The 22,985-nt window shown below is 40.0% G+C and overlaps 1 protein-coding gene across 2 annotated transcripts; it reads right to left on the reverse strand.

The window, feature by feature from the left end:
• Positions 1–457: 457 nt before the first annotated feature.
• Positions 458–22,194, reverse strand: vps41 (VPS41 subunit of HOPS complex). 2 transcript variants are annotated; one of them, XM_075452223.1, is made up of 28 exons: positions 21,996–22,194; positions 21,624–21,662; positions 13,398–13,505; positions 11,871–11,948; positions 10,717–10,791; positions 9,662–9,724; positions 9,515–9,580; positions 7,842–7,961; positions 7,607–7,753; positions 7,457–7,523; positions 5,530–5,627; positions 5,310–5,439; positions 5,060–5,175; positions 4,854–4,972; positions 3,600–3,681; positions 3,364–3,456; positions 3,144–3,271; positions 2,772–2,916; positions 2,632–2,673; positions 2,491–2,541; positions 2,269–2,406; positions 2,123–2,177; positions 1,913–2,053; positions 1,668–1,804; positions 1,216–1,315; positions 1,075–1,119; positions 906–985; positions 458–784 (listed from the first exon to the last, which is right to left on the reverse strand). In XM_075452223.1, exons 1-28 carry the CDS (start codon positions 22,014–22,016, stop codon positions 704–706), a joined length of 2,565 nt encoding a protein of 854 aa, XP_075308338.1. In that variant the 5' UTR covers positions 22,017–22,194; the 3' UTR covers positions 458–703. The 2 variants fall into 2 exon arrangements, with proteins under 2 accessions (XP_075308338.1, XP_075308339.1); XM_075452224.1 differs by lacking the exon at positions 21,624–21,662.
• Between the last annotated feature and the right edge of the window lie 791 nt (positions 22,195–22,985).

A 22,985-nucleotide genomic window follows, 5' to 3' on the forward strand; every position in this document is an offset into this window, starting at 1 on the left:
GAGGTTCAAAATTCCTAGTGTATTCAAACTGTCCATCTCGTGGACCTTGAGCTTTTATATCTCGCAGCTCAAATTGTAATGGTACAAGGAACCGATAGATAAGCTTGATAATATCAATCAGTTCGCTTTATGTTTTCCACAGAAAAACTAGTTACGTACAGCCATTCATACCACAGTGAATGGCATGAAAAATCTCAATCAGTAATGAGTAAATTGATTTTCTTTTTCTCCTTGAGAATATTAAATGGAATCTTTGAAAAAAAGAAATTCTCCCAGCCTTTTCACGACAGGAATAACTTTTGATTCACTTCATTTTATGTCCCAAAACAAAGGTCATTTAATCACAGCTCAGAGCAAATATTTGTGCATTTTGACCTGATCGACTTGTCAGGAATGAGATAAACTGTAATAAGGAGAAGAAATGAATAACAATCAAATAAAAAAAAAAAAACAGACACAGCTTTTATCCAATTTTATTTTTCACCACCAAATCGCATTAGTTTCAAGCGGAACAAGCACAGCACTTCACAGTTGTTAGATATAAATATACGAGCAAGGGTCCAATGGAAATGTTTAGCATTTTTGCAAGTTTGGAGTTCAGCGACTGAGGAAAAGTGATTATCATTGATTAAAGCACTGTGGAGGCAATAAGAAAAGGAGACAAAAAGCATCAATAACAACATTGTGATTGCATAAAACGGTGTTACTTTTTCATCTCAAGGATTCCACTTCCGGGCCCTCGCTTCTTCGCACTGCAGATGTTACAAAACTGCACTCCGGGAATCTGAAACGGCAAAGAGGGAGAAGGCACAGGAGTCTCGGTGAAGAACAACCTCATTATGTAGGAGATCCGCAGATAAGATAACTGCATAGGTAAGAGATGGTGTGAGTTTGATGTCGCTTACCGTCCCTGAAGAGGGTAAACACTCCCTGTGAAACATGTGTCTGCAGTGGAAAACCACCACACTGAAGGGTCTGGCCATATCTGAAACACGTGAAGCAAACATCGGCAAATAAGGATAGTTTTTAAATGCAGCATTAGAAAAATTGGTTGCAGCTACATCAGCCACCCACCTGAGGGTAATATTGCAGCATGACAAGACTCACAAATGTTTTCCTCTGAAAGAATAAAGAGAACAAATGCCCACATCAGTTCAGTCTCGTGTAATTAATCTTCACTGCTCTCGCAATAAACGTCCAAAAACACGCTCCCACCATCGACCCTGACTCCTCTCATCTGTGTTCGATGCATCTTCTGGAGTAGAGAGAGCGAGTCGGCCACCAGGATCTTCTTGCATCCTTCTCTTAAAAGAATCTTAGAAAGAAGAGGAAGAAGAAAAGAAAAAAAAAGATGGTTGATAAACAATAGCGTAAATAACCAAATAACTTCTAGGTATAATCACGTTAAACTAATACGAGAACTGAAACTTTAAAAAATATGGTACAAATATTCGGTGTTAACCGCAGCCCGATCTGATAAAAAAAATTAATATGGATAAATATGGATAGAAAGAAAAATGTCAATAACAAAAATGTTTTTTGAAAGAACTTTAGGATTTTTCAGTGTGGTTTACAGGTGATCACTGCTCATTGTTATTTGTCAGGTTACTTAATCCGTAAGCCAAACAAGAGCCATAAAAAGGTTATTCGAAGAGAAGATGACTAACCTGTAGATTGTAATCGTGGAGGATTTTCACGAGTGAATCTCTGAGGTTGGGGATCTCCATGCCCTCCTTTATGCGGTGGATGAGCAGAATGGGATCAACATGGGTGCCGATATTATTGAGGAGGCCGGTGATGAATGCTGGAATCAGTAGCAAAGCAAAAAAGATACACAAAGAAGACTTAAAGTGGCAGCCTAAGAAAATAAGAGAGTTTTAGTCCAAGTGAGTCAGCAGATGAGGACCCATACGTGGCTTGTCGATAGAATAAGAGATGAGATCCTCCCACAGCTCGGCATCGTCCTGCTCTTTAGCAAACTCTATGGCTTTGTCCACGTCCTCCAGCTCCTCCATGATCATCTGCAGGGCTCTTCTACAGTTGCCCATCCTGCCTGGAAGCAAAGACCTGAATTAGTTTCCCTCGTTTCTAAATACAGAGGCGTTCCTTCCTAAAGACTTACTGAGCAAGAAGACGGTCTCCTCCACAAAGTTCCTCTGCTGGCAAATCTCAAGAGCCTGAGTGTGAGCCACAAGCAGAAAGTTTTGTTAAAACAGTTAAGGTTTTGTAAACTTTGATGACTTGAATGTGTGCTGGGACACCATGTACCTTTTCAAGAGGGCAGTGCGTGCTATCCCTCAGGAAAGGCAGGAGGTTCGGTCGATCATATTCAGCGTACAGGCCTATCTGCTTCTCGTGGTACTTTTGGCCTTTGTGGTGATCCCGCTTGAACAGTTTATGGAGGTACTGTGGAGAAAAGGTTGACGGAGCTCACAGAGTGATCCCATTAGAGTTTAAATCTGTGATCTTCAAATGTGCACTCGAACTCACCACATGCAGCAGCTCTGGCCTATCTGCGAGTTCCTCCACCACCCTGTCTATCTGTTTAGAAGAGGGTAGAACAAGGCATCAATGGGCAGCGTAATTCGATAAGAAAAAGAGTAAGAATTCAGGAGAGACAGGCGCACTTACAGATATCTTGTCCTCATTGTCGAGAAGCATGTCAACAGCTTTCTAACAACATAAAATCATACGGCGTATTACTTCAAGGGGAAAAAAACAGCATCTTAGTGTGCAGACCACGTTACAGACTTCAGTTGGTTTCTTTTTACCTCTTTGTCAAAATCCATGAGGAGGACGATCTTGTCCTCTATTGAAGAAAAAAGGTTGTGTTTGTGGATCAGCTGGTAAACATCCTTGTGCCTCAGTCTCAGGTAGATTTCTAAAGCTCTGTCGTACCGCTGGTCGTATGTGTACCTGAGGCGGCATCGAAGCAGTAGGCTACAGGTTACTATTATTTATTTGGCCTGATTCTAAGTGTTGAAGAAGACACCAGATGAGTCATGCTGAATCTAACAACAGTTTGTCTAAATTATACTCTGGATAAAAGATTTTTTTTGGTTTAATACTCTTAAAAAGAAATGTTACTTTTGAGCTATTTACATGCCAAGCAGTCATGCAATGTATACGTTAAGGTCGCTCACAGCTCCGCCAGGGTGGTGAGCAGCGTGCTGTTGGTGGGATCCCTCTTTAGGTGATCAGTGACGGCCTGAACGATGGCCATGTTATTGTAAAGCTCTCCTGGCCATTCCCGGATCAGTGTGGCAAAACCCTTTGTGGAAAGAAAGAAAAAGCATTTAAGCAAACGATTACAGCAACACCGGGTTTGTCGAAGAAAGTAAAGATGAAGAGAAGACGGCGTACCTCGTAGTCAGTTTTTAGAAACTCATGCAAGATCATTTCATAGATGGCCGGTCTCAGACGCAGATCTCCTCTTGGCAAATACTGACTGATGGCCTGAAATTGGAGAGGAGATCCTGAACAAAAGGCGACTTCAGGGAGAATGTGCCAGATTTCCCAATCATTATCACGTTAATAACAGGTATAATTTACAGACCTTTGTTTGCATGAAAAAAAGAAAAAGAAAAATCCAGACCAACCTTCAGCTGCCCTATGGTCTTGAACCTGTAAACTTCATTCTCCCACAGCTCCATGTTTTTCCCAAGAACCTTTTGACACTTCCTGGAGTGAAAAAAGCAAAACCTAAATTAAATGGAATGAAAGATGAACAGAAGATCCTGCTTTTTGACCTCAGTAGGAGTTGGAATGCTTCTTGATGCTGGAGTAAAATCAACATCACCTCTCCAACCCTAATATCAAACAGTAGTGCTTAAAGGTTTGTGAACCCATCATGCTTTTACTATATTTCTCTAATTATTATAATGGATTTTCAAAAAAAGTTCGAAAAGATCAAAAGAAATCCCTCAAACAAATGATAGAAAAATATTAAGCTTGGCAATATTGAGCGTAATCATCAGATAGAAGAGTGGCAAAATGGTGCTCACCTTTTCTTGGAGGATCTTTGAGCAGTAAAAACAACTAAACATTTCCAGTAACTGTTGATCAGTCCTGCACTTCAACATGGAGGGATGGAGGGACAACTCTGGGATGTTGATGGTTTATCTCACAATATAATCTGCTCACTTCAGGTCCTTTGATAACGTTTACTCTTGGATTAAGGTCATTTCTTTTTTAGAGTTTGATGGTATAATGTGAGATTTGATAGCAAGAATGGGTGGAGTTCAAACTCTTTACAGAGAGTTTTGTGACCTATTCAAGCCTGATGAGCCTCATTAGCTCAGAAGTGTCCGGTTATTTTAATAAAACAGAGTGCCCGCTCAAGCCTGGTCATCATCCTACTGACAGAAAACATCGGGGTGTAGTTTTACCTTAAACTGTTAATGGTAAAGGTTCACTTTGCTCAATAATGAAAATTTAAGAGTTTTGTTTCATTTTTTCAACTGGGTTCTCTTTGTCTAATTTTCAGAGCTTATATAATAATGACGTTTTAGGTTACATTTGTCTTGTAAGAATGAATCCAGAATAAGGAGGTAGATAAAAAAGAATAAAATAACAGAAAGCTCACATGTTGCCCATAGCTCTGAAAAAAAGTTAGTAAATGGGCTGTGATTTCATCTCAGGCGAACATTTAGTTCTTTAAAACCAGCTGTAATTACCAATAGTTACCTAAAATAAAATCATTATTTTCTACAATGTCACTTAATGAATCAATTTAATTTTTGCACTTAAAACAAAGTTTCTATACTACAGATCCTGTAGATGTTAAAAAAAAGTTACATTACCTCAAATATCACATAGAGCTGCTCAGCGTACATCTGCAGCACGAGACTCACCGTGCAGCGCTGTCGTAGTCTCCCTTCTCCACCAAATGATTGATATAAGCCATTCCAATTTTCTGAACATCGTGCCTCTTAATGTTTTTGAAGCTGATCTCTGCAGCCATCAGTGCCTCCTGTCACAGTAACAGGACACAAAATTAAACTCGCACATGCGGACCATAACCTTTAGCAGCATTCAATGAAAGTTCAACAGCACAAACCTCATATTTTTTCTTTTCTAGTAGCCAATCAATATGGTCATCCTGGTCTCGCTCCTTGGCCACAACGATGTCTTTGGGACTGATGATGTAGAAGAGCGACTCTCCCTCTGAATGCTCTGTTAATGAAAATACATTTATGGCTGTGCGTATTGCGCATTACAGCTGACATTTGATAGCTGATGCATAATGAAATCAGACTGCAGTAAAAGGCAGCGTGACATTTCTCTGAGGGCGCTTTTTATGGTCTCACCGAGGCGGTAGTCTCTGCACTCGTTGTCCCGGTAGTTGCGCACTGTCAGTGCGTCTGAGGAGATCTCCTCGCAGCTCTCAGGGAGAGGCTGGATGATGTCGAGACGAGGCCGTGCACGGAACTCCTCATCCTGCGTGTAAATGTAACGAGTAATGAGGCACTACTCTTTGCCTTTAAGTATTTAAAAAAAAAAAAATGTGCTTGAAAGTGTCACTGTTACCATTTGATCTGCATTTTCCTGCACAAAGAACAAGCTGACCAGCTGATCAGCGAGCGGTGCCAGACCGCAGATGAAAAACTCTGTCTCAAACGCAGACACTGAAAGAATCAGAAAAAATATCACAGGTGACATGATGTCATTATTTCAAGTCTTTAGTGACCTTCCCTCCTTTAAGACTAATTTTATTTTGCAGCCGTTACTGTTCCTTTGTTCTTATTTATTGATGTAAAAAAGGTTACCCGTGAAACAAATCCTTTGCCTGTACAGCAATCAAACAGGGAAGCTAAAGAGCTATTATTGTAGCTCAGTAAAAAATGTCTGAAAGCAAATCAGAGTGAACTTAAACAAAATCATTTATTGGCTTATTAACATGGTTTTAGATGAAAACTGATATAGCCAGCTTTAGCTGTATTTGTGCTGATATTATCATTATCATTTAAGTATCCATATCATGTTCATTTACAGGCAGATCGTTTCATTTTGAGGCTCTACCAGAGGAGACTGACACGCTTTAACATTACCGTTTTTTATTTTACTGAACACAGCTGCAGAAGCTGTTGTCACTACACATCTGAAACTCAAAACTCTAGTCCCTTTAAAACCTCCTTCCCAATGGCCCAATCTGTTCTTAATGGTGAATTGACTGGTCAGAATCTGGCACGGCGACGTATTCTTTCCTTTAGTTCTGCCAAATTAGTCACTTGGAAAAAATAATGCAAATGCATCTGACTGTGATGTAGGCAAGAGAGAGAAGGAACCCTTGCCTACAAACAAAGCAGTTCAGGCAGTTCTAGCAAAACAGCTCTCTCGTGAAAAGGTGCTCACATCAGATAGGTTTTTCTTTCGGGCTTTCTGAAAGGCTCTCTAACGTGAGTTATCACAGCCTGCTCACTGCTCGGCCTTTGTCACTCTTTATCATTTAAACTGACTTGTCAAAGCCTTTCAAGCAGTATTTTCCTGTCGTTTTCACTGCGTCGCAAAGTTATGACATTACAACAGTGGGAACCATCGGTTCAAATGGTTTCCCTGAGTCAAAACAATCATGATGTTGAAGGAGCAACATCAACTTTGCAATATAAGATAGGCTGTCCTTTGATGTTGCCATGCTACATGTTCATAATAGGCATAATTTAATCTACTGAGGTTTTCCAGGGCTCTGTACTGGGACCTCTGGTCTCATGGCTTCACAGCTACGCAAAAGATACCCGACTGAGGAAAAAACCTGGGTGTCGTGTTTGATGAGCAGTTGTCTTTCTTTGACCACGTTACATCTGTCGGTCATCTCGCTTTCGCTTTCTATAACATAAGAAAAATTAGGCTGTATCCGACTCAATACGCCACCCACCTACTGGCACAGGCCATGGTCATCTCTCACCTCCACTACAAAAATGCTCTTTGAGCAGGTTTCTCAACATGTGCAGCAAAAACTATCCAGACGGTCCAGAACGTGGCAGAAATTCTGGTGTTTGATCAACCAAAACGGAAACATGTCCCTCCACCGCCTATCCACAGCTGCCTGAATCACATTCAAGTCACTAGTACTGCCTACAGAGTGACAGTAGGGTGTGCACCCACTTATCTAAACTCACTCATACAGGTTTATGCACTTCTGTCAAGGAACATTGTTTGGCACTGCCACCCTCATGCACAAGGCAGTCTCAGTCCACACTGTTCTAATTCGTGGTTCCATGATGGTGGAACAAGCTGCCGAATGCTATCAAAGCAAAGAGGTGCCTTTCTACCTCCAAGAATCTCTAGAAACCACCCCCACCCACATCTTCTAACACCCCCAACTCACACTCAGTCACACAGCCCTTAAAACATAGGCCCGTATTTCTTACTGTACTGAAGCTTGAATTATTTTTTTCTCTCTTAACCTATAAACATTTGGAGGTTAAAATGACTGTAATCCATGCGTGTCTTATACCTATTTCCACATAGCGGCTGGGCAGGTCTCTCATTTCAGTAGGATTTCGCTCTTTCACAACACAAATCTGTGAAGAAATAGGAAGAGGACACTTAAGAATTGCATCATCTAGTGCCTGTAAAAAACTGATTAAATGAGCAAGAAACAAACCTTAATGGAAGTACCCCAGCCAACAATGAGAGTTGCGTTGTCTTTCCAACACAGACTGCATGGGTACATATCAGGTCTCAAGCTGATGTTATCTCTCAACACATTGGTGATTCGCTGCTTTGTGCTAATGTCATAGATTTTCACTCCCTTGGGGGAACGGAGGATCATAACATAAGCATTCTCACATTCAGCATTGCAGATGCAAAGTGTCTGGACTTATGAGGCTGTCACTCACCAAGTTGTTGGCCCAGGCAATCAGGTTAGCTCTCCACTGTATATTAGTGATTGAGCCCTCGCCTTCATGTAGAAGCAAGGTCTTCCAGCGATTTAACCAGTTCCTTTCATACAGAAGCAGCTTGAGCATAGAAATCAAGACAACATTTAACATTTCAGAGTGCATTTCAAGCAGACAGCAAAAGTGTAGTAGAGCAGCCTAGCCTACAGAGGGCAGTGGATGAACAGCGTATTGCAACGAACCAGCAGTCAGGAGTTGTGCCTGATACGAAGATGTGGAAGCTTTGTAATGTAAGAATTTACCTTAAACTGCAAATAATGAAGTAAAATGTGCTTCCACCCCCTTATGTGGAGACTTAATTCCACTTCAGAGCAATTTGGCACAAAGAAAATTAAGACAAATTGTTCATTTGACTCCACTAGAGCAAGAAAAGCTTCATATTAGCTTTACGTTCACTGGTGGAAAAAGTCGTTTTGAAAAGATACACATGGCCGACAAAACTTGCAAGCAGAAGATTATGTTGGGGGCCATAAAGAGAGTGTTGAAAATTGGTTGTAATATAGGCATGATTTCATATCACTCATCATGACGATTACAGCTTCTTTAGGTTTCACACCATTTATTGCAGAAACTGAAGGTGGTGGGAAGTTAAAAAAAAAAGATTCATTCATTCATTATATTTTCATGCCATGTTTTCACTTGTCTCGTCTTCTAACAGATGTGCAGTGCATTGTTTAAGTGTCGCAGCTTGTCTTTTCATCACAATGCAGTGTGTGGAATTGATGGCCTCACAATGACTTCATCTTTGCAGCTTGTCTTTCACATTCTCTGCATTGTTACTGTCCATACCGTATAAAGTTGTACAAACCGCCCCTTAAAAGGGCATAATATTACCAAGGAGGCCTGGAGAACGCTCTTTAATTCAGCAGTTGGGCTATGTTAATAAACAGTTTGCTCTACAAAGAGATGATATGACAAAAGAACTGGAGAGACTAAATTGAATTTCCTTTGACAGGATGTGGCTCCCGTTGAGGCTTATTGATTTTCATCACAGGCACCTTGTGGAGGCCTTCACAACATGGAACTGAGAGGAATCAGCACCAATTGAAAGAAAATGGCAAAGTAACACTAATAATGGAGTTTCACAGAGAAAAGTTTTTCCTCACAGCGCTGTATAAATGTCAGTATACCTTATTTATAGATGGCTGTGCAATGACGCCACATCAGCGCAGTTTATCGTACTGTAGCTGGTTTGTTGAAATAAGCTGAATTTCTGAGGAAAAAAAAAGACAAATCTAATGCCTAAATATCTTTTACCTTGTGCATTCTTACCAAAGAGATCACTGTATGTGACTGAAAATCCTAAGACTATGTACCCTCTTCATAATGACATCTATTTGCTGCACTTGTAAAGCATTGCCTTTGAAACACTGTTGGGAGAACAGCACTTTGTGAAAATGGTCAGATCTGCCGAAAGCACTCCAGGAAAGAGACAGAAAAGTAAGAGCCTTTCACACCAGACAAAGGCACAGGCTTCGCCTTCTGCCGAGCCAAAATGGCACGGTTTTTACAGGGATTGGTTTCACCTGGACACAATCGGACTGAATTACCGTACCAGGAAATGCCATAAAATGCACAGAATGACACAAGGAAAATGTATGGTTAAAACCTACCTTGTTGCCCCCGGTGACAAACTGTTTGTAGTTCGATCTGCTGAACTGAGGGTGTAATGAAACCACCTGCGAACAAGATTTTACTGGTTAGAAGAGCGCTTATGTCACAACACATTCATGCTAAGATTGCAGGAAAAGAAGACTTACTTTGATGGGACAGTCAAAGTTATCATGGAAGCCTTCTCTAGTATAGAGGCCAAATACTTGAACCTGAAACAAAGAAGAGAGCAAAAATGCCAAGAAAAGGTGAATAAGTGAAAATTTCTGCTTTAATTGCTGCCTCTGCAACGGTCTGAGTCCGGCGGGGGGAAAGTGTGGTAAGAATAGACTTTGATTGGCTCCCTACTTCTCCGCTGGGCTACCAATTAGTGGACAAGCTGATTCTCTGAACCCCCACAGGGTTTAGAACAGAGGTCCTAATGTTGGACTTGACCGCAGCTTGAGTTTGCAACAGTAAACTGTAATGTAGCGTTACAGTACATGACACACACTTTTCCTTTAGTTAAAGGCCCCCCTCCCCCAAAAAAGAGAGACATGTTTTTAAGGTGGGGTAGTAATATAAAAACTCAGATGCTATCTCTTTTCTTAAACTGCACTGGTGATTAAGGATTAAGTTAGATTTCAAAGGATTAACAGAAAACAGGAACTGGTGGGGGTAACAATTCCTGTAGCATTGATTTTAATTGTCTGCTCCACTTTTTGTGCGACAAGATCTTGTTTTTTTGCCACCAGAGTGCTGGAAGTAGGGGGAAGGCGGTATCAGAGAGCATATCTTGACTGCAAAATCCATGAAGGATGGTGGTAATGATGAGAAGAGACAAGATAACAGCAAGAACATGGAGAGGGTATCCATAGAACGGCTGATGGCTGACTGACAGCTCAACGGATCTGAGTGCAATCCTTTTCCCCTACTTTTCAAAATTGTTACAAGCTTTTTATAAATTCCAACATCATGAAAAAAAAGTGGGTTTATGTGCAGATATGGTGAAGATAAAACTATAGGTTAATGCTCTGAATGTGGAAGGAGTGGCTTCTTAAAAATTCACTCCCAAATGCCTCAACTTCCAAAATCATTAGCATAAAGTTTGAGGCTGATAAGATGAGTTTATATGAATTATGAAAGATGGAAAAAACTGATTGGTGATTCTTTTGAAGCTGGCCCAGAGATCTGTAACCAGTGGTGATGAGTACAGAGATCTCACCTTCCCATCCTCGGAGCAGATGCCCACATGCTCTCCACTTTCATCCAGACTGATCTGGTTGATCTTCACTGAACTCTGCGGAAACACAATATCACAGCATCTTTCTTTAGAGGGGGGTGGCTATCATTGTGGTTGGCCAAATGCTGCTGACTGACATTTTAGCCCAACTAAGTGAAATGCCAGGAAAAGCAAAAAGAAAAAGGCGTTTGAGTTTGCAATGGCTGCATGACCCCACATGAGTTTACAATTCCTCTACAGCAATAGTCTTCTTATTTCTGAAACCCAACCAGCACGTTTTGAAACTACGTCAAAATTCAACAGCTCAAACTCAGGGATGTCAAATTCTTTGTTTTTTTTCAGGCAATGACATAAATCTAACAATAAGCTGCTGGGTGAGGAGCATATGAACCTGCTACTAAGGGCTAAGGGCTCTGACAGGTATTGGCATGTCTGCGCCCCAATGGACAGCATGTGGACACTTCGTGTCGAGCTCCAAAAACCAAGATGGTCAGACCAAAATTCCAAACTTGAAGCCTCATAACAGTAGCTGACAAACCAATGGGGAAATATGGTCTTGTGACATTGTCAGTCCTAAATTTATGTGTGTGTTTGCGGCCAAGGCACACTGGGTTCGGACCAACCAATATCCTAAACTGACAGCTACAAGTACGTTTTAGTTGTGACGGCAGTCAACAATTGTGCTTCCTATAGAGAACTATACCAGAAACTGGACAGCATTTCTTTGTTGAAGAATAATGCTAATCGTCTTTCTCAGTTGAAAGTATGCTTTTCCCCCAATTCTCCAAGGAAGAGGAGAAGTCTAGCTCTTTCTCTGATATAAGAACTAAAAAGACCCTTCAAAAAGAGTTATTTGAGTTCTACAATCAGCTGTACTTCCGGTGGTGCAAGCACAAAAAAAAAGAGGGAAGACTGCTTCCAATAGTTAAGAGAACTATGAAAAGGTTTCTCCTGTCCAGCACGACCCTTTGAATTACCAATTGCCCCCGCTGGCAATGTCTGCTGATCTAAATGTTTTTTTAAAAAAACAACTCTGATTATCATCACTATTAAGTAATGCAGGTATAATGTTTATGATATCAACAGAAGAGCCACAAACAAGAAAAAGGCCTGAAAGATCATATGAAGGTACTCACAATTTCAAACTTCTGTGTAACATTTCCTTGGATGTCCAGCAGGAAGACTTTTCCAAAATGGGTGCCCAGAGCAAGAAACTGCAAAGAGACCAACGTAAATTAAACCAAGAGAAACTTGAATCCAATTCAAGATTTTACTAAATAAAAAATAAAAAAACGCTGTTCATGAAGGCTGTGGGAAAGGATAAAATATATTTCCTGGAGCTGCAGTGACATGGACAGAGAGGGGATTGGGTGGGCTTGGAGGCAAAACTGTGAAATTGCAAAGGGTGGAAAAGCCCTATTTATTAAAGCAGACAGTGTGAAATGGTATTTTTTTTCCTCAAATTAAAATGCTTAAGCATAATAAATGCACTGTACATCTGACTTCTTCCCATGCTCTCCATGCAACCCAATCACCTCCTTGCCCGGCAAACTTATTATTGCAGCAACTGGTTTCTGTGTTTTGTGCTTCAGCAAAAGTGCTTGCTTGCGCGCGCACGTTTGTGTGTGTGTGTGTACGTATGTGTTCGACTCCACAGGGACAAAAAAATTATAGAAACTGGGGGCTCTTGGCATTAGATTAAGTGTGTGTTCTTCCACCCCAGCCCATGCTCCATGCCCTCCCCCTAATCCCCCTCCCTTCTAGACCAGCATGTGGATGTGCGGCGAGCCCACCATGCTTCAGTGCAGTCTATAATGAAATGCTTATATTTACAGGCACAGCTGAGCATGTCAGACAGAGCCCCTGCAATCTCCCCAAATAAAATAACCAAAAATAAATAAATAAAAGGTTCAACCTTGTGAGGCGGAGCGACTTTTAAAGGGATTTATCAGGATGGAATTGTTCAAATGAAATTCCGATTCAGACACTTAAAATATGAGGCAACATAAGGCAATATATGCTGCCGCTGGCTTTAGGGTTGTGGGAGTTTGTCACAGGGGGAGGGGGCTGGTGTGACCACACATGTAGCTGGATGGCTGAAGGTACAAATGCAAAGAAATCCTAAGAAAAAAAGACAGTCAGATCAAATTTGGAATTTCAGCATAGCAGCCTCTCACTGTGGCATGGTGTCTGTTTTCAGTCAAAGACAGTAAAGGGACCAAATCCTCTAAGAACAAATAAATAAATTAAAATCAATTGTGGTTAATAAAACATCAGGTGAGGAGATGTAACTGGGTATGACTTTTGCTCTGCTCAGGCGTGCAAGTGTGCGGCTGGTGCCACGACGATTAGGCATCTTGCTGAGAGTGGCCCTCTTAAAAATATCACCATTCAACAAACAGGGTGAGAGGGGCGAAAAATATGTAAGAGTGGGAATCAAAAGAGGAAGAAACAATGGTGCCTTTTGATGCACCTCCCTGAGAGGAAAAGCAGGGGAAGGTGAGAAAAGAATGGCCTGCCTTTGTGGATTGAACAGACAGGAAGAAAACCAACTTTGAGGAGGACATCTCTCAAACGTGCACATAAACACAGTGAAATCTCATCTGGAGATGACTGGACTTGAAGCTGGAATGCCCTTGTGAGTGGTGGATTATCACCTTTACCTTGTCATGGACGGTCATGCAGCTGGCTGCGTCGTTCTGAAGGATTTCTGTCACCCCATTGGAGAGCCTCTCATACTTCAGCTTGGGCTCCTCCTCGCTGTCCTCCTCCTGCTCGAAAGAATAAGAGTGGCTCTTACCAGAGTGCTTTCTTAAAGGTGCTCATTACAAAACTAAAGTTTGGAAGCCATCTCTAAAATCATCCATGCGCTGGAATATGCAAAATCTCAAGCACCCTGTGTTGTCTTCAAACCTGATCTTTCAAAAAAACTTGAGAGAAAAAACTGAGAAGGTGACTGAACTTCATCCTCTGCACTCCCTCAACAACTTAAAGGAACTCCGTTTAGTTTTGAGCACTTCTGGCCAAGCATGTCACTAAATTACCTTGCAAATACTTGAGCTGGTCAAAATCAATACGCATATTCGTCATAATAGTCTGTATTCACTTTTATAAAATCAGTTGGATGATACTGACAGAAATCTGATTTTATGGTTTTCTAAGTGTTTATCTCAAGATCATCAGCAAACATCACTGAATTTGGTGCAAAGCTGAACATCACAGCACCAGAATTAGAATCAGAATCAGAATCAGAAAAAACTTTATTTATCCCCGAAGGGCAATTAGAAGGGCGAAGAGCGGTACATTAAAAGAAGAGCAAGAAAATGGAATCACAAAGAAAATAAAAACACAAAAGGGGTGACAAAAAATAAAAAATTAAATATTTAGCAAATTTAAATAAATAAATCAATAAGGCGTCGATAAAATTAAAATGACATGAATGACAATGATTAAAGGGACATTGTAGTTAAAGTGTCAAGGTGATATTGTAATAATGCACATCAGGACATGAGATATTGCACTAAAGTATTGTACAAGAAGACCTAAGTTGAAGTAACTGTCTTAGACTTCTTAGAGTTCAAGAGGAGAATAACAGCACGGTTTGATCCTTAAAGTGATGGTTCGGAGTAGATTCACCCTAGGGTCATTTGAACCGTGACATCCAGCCAAGTAGCCCACCAGAAGTTTTTTCGATCTTGGCTGAACATCAGCTGAGTTACTGAGTTATCCCGAATAGCTTAGTACAAGCGCTAACGGACCCTGGCAGTATCTCCAAAATTACCACACTAAAATCACATGCCATGAACCAAACTCCTACAGTAGTACAAATATGGTCTGTAATCACAAAACAATGCATTTGGAAGTTTGTACATAGTCCAGGAGTTTATTATTATTATCAACACAAGCCTAATAGCTTCTCTGCTGCTAAAGCTGCGTCAACGTCACTTCCTGGATCTGGGAGCTTCAATGTAAGATGAGGGTTGATCTACTACTGTAGACAACAAAGCAAGGCTGCTCAATTTCTCCACTGATAAAATAAATTCACAACTCTACAACATAAAAATTCTTAAAAAATCATGTAGAATATAGCATATACTTTGTCAAGATCGAAAAAACTTCGGGTGGGCAACTTGGCTGGATGTCACGGTTCAAATGACCCTAGGGTGAATCTACTCCGAACTATCACTTTAAGCAAATGCAACAGGAAATCCCTGCAACTTAGAGAAGACAACTTGTTAGATTTGCAACAGAAATGGTGGTGAACAAAGGTGATCATTGCTTTAACCTTCAAAAAAAACAATGACACATTCACCATCCCATTTGCCAAACTTGGATGGACAGCAGCAGCTTTTATGTCACAGCTTACAGTTCTTTATTTTTCAATGTCTCTTTCCATAAAACAAGCAATTAGTTCAGTTGACTGTTAACTGTCAACTAAAATTTCAAGATGGTGACAGCTCTACAAGTGGCTCGAATGACCAATTATTATTATTTATTTTTTTTTTTTTATACATGAGGGTCTCGATTTTGCTCTTTTCAAACATGCAAAAGCACATAAAAACAGGCATGAAAACATGAGCGCCACAATTCCCTCTTCACTGGCTTTCCAATGATCCACTGATTAACTAGTTTCCCAGTATGTATCATAAATATCCAGCGAGGTTTTAGAAAATAGGCAAAATGAGAGTTACATATCTACTACTGTTGTGGTATTATCAGGGTTTGTTGCATTTAGATGAGCAGTCGGTGATGTTAAATCTTCCGCAGGAACTACAGAAGGAGGGGAATATGACATGATGTAATTAAAAGATTCGAACCTCAAACAAGCGTATGAAAGCTGTGACTGAATTAAAATGACGGGAAGCCTGATGCAGAAACTGTGAACAGTAAACAGAAACTGATACTTTTAAACGACTAATATTGTTGTACAACTACGAGCCCTTGAAAGAGTTTTGTTGAAACTGCTTTCGGCTTATTTTCACCATTTATCGATATTTCAAGCTTTCCACATGTTCCGAGCATAAAAAACCTTTTTGAAGTATTTCAATATTTCATTTATGTTTTCTGTGTTTCCATCCCGCTGTTTTTATGTACAAATACAAACATAAAAAAACAGCTGGACACAAATGCAACTATTGATAGTTGCCGGTGTTAAAACACCAAGGAAAAAAAAACAGTAGTGATTTATCAAAACGGGCAGTGAGGACGAAGACTCCCAGGAAAAAAATGGAATTTTAGACCGATTTAATCTTAATTCTTTCAAGCTAAAACTAACATCGATGGGGCTGCTTATTATTTTCATTGCATATGAATCAACTGACTTTAGTCGTGATAGAGTTATATCATCAATCAAATGTAAGAATATTGATAAAAAGAAAAAGAATCTGAAAAATAATAAATTACATTTTCCTTTCTCTGTGCATTTATGTATAGACAAAGTAAACTACGTTTTAACAAGATCAGTTGCTTCACAGTCTTCAGCAGCAGTAACTAAAATGTATCTAATCTCATTACAGGAGGCTACTGTGCACACATGGACATGCGTGCATAAGGAGATCTATGCACAAAGATAAATTCCCATCACCTTGAATGAAATGCTTAATAAAACTATTTTCCATCTTTTACTGGTGCTGTTCATCCCCAGTGAAATACATGAAATTATTGTTTTCATAAAGCAAACTTAAGGTATTCTACTATGTTACACTCTCCAGCATGAGTCAACATTTGCAGCCAGTCACAGCCTGAATATTACTCATAATTCAGTTTATAACCGATGCTGCACAGTCTGTGGCTGCCCAGAGGGTGCATCAACTCAAAACATTGTCTGCCATTATGTGCTACTGGGTTGGAGGTGGGGGACAATAGCGTGGAAAAAATGTTATTTTCAAAAACAATCCTTCCCCACTCAACAACGCCATATCTAGGCTATTTCCTGTGTATTCTGGTTGTGAGATTTCTGATGCGAGGGCATTTGTCACGGGTTTAAAAGGCGTATCAAACAACAAAGGCAAGCTTCATCCCCACAGAGAAAATACCCATTTTAAAACTTTTGCTATCTCTTGTAAGTTGCTTTTTGTTTTGTCAACTACAGAAGTGGCTTTATGTTGCAACCACTTATGCCTTTTTCTTTGCCGATTGACAGTTTAAATCCAACAAGGTGAACCGTTCATTGTGCCTTAAGCGCACAGAGACTAGACTATACTAATAAAAGATTTTCAGAATAAAAAACAGGGAGAGTCCTTTAATCGCAAGAAAATGATGCATCTTCCTGCCACCAACTGCATCTGTCTGATGCACAACATGCACATATCAGAAATGGCAAATCTGACTAAATGTACAGACAAACAAAGGCAATGCAATCGCTTGTATATGCAACACAAGTTGAAGATATGTTACGTAAATTGTACTGCCTTCATGATCAGATACAGATGTCTGTACAGATGTGTCTGTCAGTCATCCAGGTCATAGTCATCCTTAGAGCTTGAATGAGGACAACTGGGCTTCTTTTTCTTGATTCTTGAAGACATTTCACCTCTCATCCGAAAGGCTTCCCGACTTCATTCAGGACTGTTTTTATTATAATGGTGGAGAGCATCTGTATCATCTGTATCTGATCTTAAGAGTTTCTTCAGAACTGAAGAAAACAATCGAATGAGAGATGAAACGCCTTCGAGAATCAAGAAAAAGGATTCTCGCTGGCAGTTGTGGTACAATAGACTGAACCATTGCTTGTGATAACTGCATTATATACTGTTCATCATTTAGAGAGAAAAGCAATATTCAAGGGAGAATATTCACGAGCTGACGCAATTTCCTGTTGTCTTAATGACAAATATGTAACTCAAAATAGCACAGGGACAGTTCAGCAGCTCCTCTGACATTCACTAATTTACACCTTTTTTCAAAAAGAACATTTTAGGGGCAAGGATTGACCTAAATTTACAATCACCAATCAACCTAACATGCATATTTTTGGACTGTTAGAGGAGCCCGGAGGATCCGGAGAGAACATGCAAACGTGCGTGAGAACATGCAAAACGCAAAAACACCCCTGCCGGGATTTGAGCCAAAAACTCTCTTGCTGCGAGGCAACAGTGCTAACCACCAAATCACAGAGTGGCCCCTGTTTAGTGCTGGGCAGTAGAAAATGCACCGCGGATAGGTGGCAGACTACTGATTCCTCTTATCACATACCTTTGCCTTTTCCAGAAACATAATGATGGATCATTTCCTTGAACTCATCACCAAGTACAATATTTTTTTGTCTAATTTGTTCAATCAGGTCCTTTCCATATACTTTTTGAACCCGTTTAAAAATGTAAGATTCTTACAGAGGTATAGGAAATTCTTAGGGGTTTACAAATGTTCCTGTGCCACTATATATGACAGTGGATGCAAATCAGTCCTGTCCTGTGTTTGCTACTTTGCTAATTTGCTACGGCATTAAAATACTTGGATTAGAGTGTTATTATTATTTGAGTGTTATTAAGGTGTTAGTTTACATTTATTGTCAATAATAAAAAGGACAGTTCATCAATACATATATAATCTTCAATATTGTGTAAATCACAATCTCTATTAGTGTCTGACCCAAGAGTCTAGTATTTGTGACAAAGACTGATTGATGAATCAATAATTTCAAAGGTGGTTGAGAGCTCGCCTCTGACTTTAAGGAGTCCCAACTTCCAACATCCAAACTGTTTCTGTGCTCATTTATTCAGTGAGCAGCTGAGTGCACAGCAAACATGCCCTCGCTGGCTTCATTCAGTGCAGCTGCTGTCAACGCAACACTAGCAAACCCCAGGACAGCTCCTTTATACTGCAATGGTCTGAGCAAATTAGCAGCTGTTTGCATCGACTTGAAGCAGAGAAAAAAAATCAAGTTTGTGTCCTACAGAACCAAACACACAGTGCAATGAGAAAGGCAACACAACAGAACCAGTTCTGGGTTTATCTTGTTCTTTTTTGGCTATGTTTTAGCTCTCAGCTAACCTGTTGAGAACATTGAGAGTGTTCAACACAGTCTATCCCTGACAATTCATTCTATTCTAAGTTTTCTAAGGAGAAAATTTTCACTTCCTGCCCGGCTGACGTGTAATGTTATGTTTTATTTAGCCCATGTGTGATTCTCAGAGGCACAGGTGTACTGCAACATGCTGAAGTTCAGTTATAATATTGACGGGTCTGGAAAGCTATCTGTAATTCATGAGTGTTTGACATCTTTCAAAACCTGACAAAGATCCTTCAGGGATCAAGCTGTGTTGATGTATTACAGTCCTTTCAGTGGGCACAGAGCTTTATGTGAGCTGGAAAAAAATAAATACATAAAAATCACCCGGGCTTGACAGAATCAAGCACACACACAACACTGACAATATACAGTTGATTTCTATATTGACTTACTGGTGCAACTGCATCGTATTTTTACCTTTTAGGCCGTAAGGTGAACCTCGAAAACTCCTTCAGAACACCAGGCTTGTTCCGCGCTCTCCGAACCAAACACGCTTCAGCTCATAAAAAGATTTGAGTTATGTTGAGGTTTAAAAAAAAGTTTCGCCGCTGAGAACACAGTACTTTTTTAGTTCGCAACGTTTAAAGGAATAACTAGTGCCTGGCAAGGCGTATGTACATATTCGGCAGGCGTAATAACAGTTTGGCTCGCGAGAGGTGCCACGGTTGAGACGTCATCAGAATGGACGAATCGGATAGCTGGTATGTCAGCTGAGCTGGTAAACAGAAACAGCACCGCAGCAGCAGCGCGATCATCCAGCAGTACCGAAGAAGACGAAATTTCGACCGAAAGATTTGTTACATGCACATATCTTCTGTTAAGCATGAGGAAACACAGAATTTCACCTGCACAAGGTGGAATGGAAGGAATCAGAAGGAACAAATAAAGAAGCACTTGCTGAGTTCTTATACGATGCGTGGCCACATGCTGATCTTACAGCAGTGGGAAGAAACCTCAGCTTGTACATAGCACAGCAACACCAATGTCACTGTGTGACTGTACTGGAAGGTGTGCAGTCTGTTCATGCTGTGGAAGACCTGCAGTGTGACCATGAAGAATGTGACACTGGTGTTTTTGCATGCACAACATGCTGCACAGGAACATAAGACTGTCATTATTAAGAGCCCTGACACTGATGTAGCAGTCATTGCTGTGAGTCTGCAGAAAGATTTGCCATGCAGCTTGTACTTTTTCACAGGGACGGGCAACAGAACACGCATAATGGACATTACCAAGGTGTCATCAGCCCTCGGAGCCAGTGTGTGTTCAGCCTTGATTGGGATCCATACATTCACTGGGTGTGACACCACAAGGCAAAAAGAAGACATTTGCTGTGGCATGCGAGAAAGATGTCTACCTGAAGGCTTTCAGAAATCTGGGGACTGAATTTAACTTGGACCACTCTACATTTGCATTACTTTGCAAATATGTATGCCATTTGTACGATCAGCCAACCGCAGAAAACATCAATGAGGCTAGGTACAAAGCTTTCTGTATGGCATCATCAGCCTTGCCAGAATTATCTATCTCCCCAACAAGTGATGCCCTCCACCAGCACTGCAAAAGGGCAAATTATCAGGCTAAAATAATAAGGTCATGTGTAAAGCAAAAGATTGTACTCATTTGAATCGGTGGTGGAGAGGAGGACACTGAACAAACTGTTATCCATCATGGATAACCCCACCCATCCTCTCCACCAGCTGCTGGTTAGACAGCAGAGCTCATTTTCCAACAGGCTCATCCAGCTCCGCTGTCACAAGGACCGTTTCAGGAAATCCTTCCTACCAGCAGCCATCACCATATACAACACCTCCCCTCTGGCTGGAAGAGAACTTCAACCTCAATAGGCTTGAAGTCTCTCCTAAAAAACAATAACAAAAAACAAAAAATACTGTAGATTTGTACATAGCAAATGTTTATTCACTATTTTTATTTATTTTATATTATTTTATTTTATATTTATTTTATTCTATTCTATTTGCTTGTTTTTTACTACTTTAATTGTTTTCATATACTGTATGCTGCTGCAACAAAACAATTTCCCAAATTGGGATTAATAAAGTATTACTAAAGTAGACTTGTGCAGGTGTTCCAGCTGTTCAAACACCACAAAGGAAACAGAGGATAAAGAAGATGACAGCTGCCCTGACACTGACAGTGAGGAATAATGTATGTGTGTGTGCGTGCGTTTTTTTTTTTTTTTTTACCTTTATTCTATTCCATATGTATCATTCCTTTTATTATGGTTATGTATATAAGTTTATGCCGGTTGATGTGTATGCCCTACTTGTTTTGATTTTGTTATGTGTTGTATAGTTATTAGTGAATAAATCAGTAAATGAATACCTGAATGGTAAATGGCTAAATTGGCTCAATTCAGAAACACATGAATGAGCATTATCGTTGATAATTATTATTTTATGTTCACTTTAAAATGATATTTTGCGAGATTCCTTTCTGTAGGTTAGATAATGACAGCACCAGGCAGGTTGTCATTTTTCCAGTTTGTTGTCGTAAATCGGCAACGTGATTGGTCCAGCACGGTCACGTGGTGTCTTGTGACGTCAAAATCGTCATTCAGCCCTGCGGAAAATATCTTCAGAAAACGTCTCGGTTTAAAAAAAGTACAGGATTCTGTGACGCGAAACTTTTTTCATATGTGCAAAATAAGTTGGTCATTTTTATCAGCTAACGGGCATGTAGTTCGGAGAGCACGGAGCGAGCCTAAACGAAAACGGGGTTCACCTTACGGCCTATTTGTTTTGTCTGCTCTCTTTATAAGCTTGTCTTCAAACAAAGCCATTCAACCTCTTGCTACCGCTGTCTCTTTTTTGCAGGAAAGAAATAACACAAGATGATGTAATAATAGGTTTCTTACCTCTGATTCATCTGTGAATTCCTCACTAAGTTTTCTTTCCTATAAGGAGATATATGTTGAGCTGCTTTTAGAAATATATTACAAGTTCAGGTATAGTATAGTAGCAACACACCCACGTTTGCAGTGGTGCAAGATTTTAAGGAGGGGTGCATTTATTTAATGAATTTACTTACTTTATGTAGATTGAATACACATTTGAGAAGATTGTAATGCTATGGTAACATCTTACGTTCGTGTCTTCCACGCTACAATATTATTAGATAACAAACTTAATCAATTTAAAACAGGTTTAACAATATCTGATAATTAACATGATAAGGCTACATATGAAACATAAGAATTAGCCAGCTAGCTTTAGCATCTTAGGCTTACCTGGACCTCCACTTCCGCCATTGTAATATTAACTCATCCGAGGACAGTAGTTCTTATATATCAATTCATGTTTGGAAAATACACGTTAAATCTCCGGGGAAGTTTTCTTCATGTCAAGGTATCCGCTAAACGTTACAACAAAGTGATGTTTGTTGACGAAGCCTGCTTCTTGTCATCAGTTAAATCACATGACTGGAGCAGGACTGTAAGGCATTATGGGTATTGAAGTCTTCAGACAGAGAGATGACGCCAACCGTCGAAAACTCGAGTGGTGGAGACCTCAATTAAGAAATACGGAAAGCTGAACGCTTCGCTGTGTTTTTCATGAGTACACTTTTTGTCCTGCATTTTTGCTCATTTCCAACTTTTCTAGCGTCATTTTATCGTGTTTTAAACAATTTTTTAAAGAAAATGCCTTCAGTTGAAGCGTACACTCTCAAACAGGTAGGCTATGTGTAACCGCAAATCATATATCCACATCAGCTTTATTAATCTGACTTCAACAGTTTGCACAGTTGACTAATGAAATACTTACTAATAATATTACACTCCTCTAATGCATAATGTGTATCCCAGAAAGAGACGCGAGAAACAGCGAGAATAAGATGCAAAACTATTAGAGACCTAAAATGACTCCTAAGAAATGTGGAATAAATGATCAACTATAAGCTACAACAGTGTTAACAGAAAGAGACATCAAAAAGCAACAGCTTTTTTTGAGTGAGTAATTTTACAGTTAAACATCCGCAGATTGTATTTCTCATTTAAGTTTCTTTTATGTTTTTGTCTGGAGTGTCTTGGTTTCCTTTGGATGAATTACAGACAGATACATGTCTGTGTCCAGGGTAATTAGTGCTGTGACATTTGATACTTTATTTACACTTTAAGTGTTTTTAATTAGCTAAATTTATTAAAGTACAACCCCTGATTACCACATCCAATGATTTTAAAGCAGGACTGTAGAATAGACCCCTTATTTGATTGCGTGAT

This window comes from Odontesthes bonariensis, chromosome 20, assembly GCF_027942865.1.
Source record: "Odontesthes bonariensis isolate fOdoBon6 chromosome 20, fOdoBon6.hap1, whole genome shotgun sequence".
NCBI lineage: Eukaryota > Metazoa > Chordata > Actinopteri > Atheriniformes > Atherinopsidae > Odontesthes > Odontesthes bonariensis.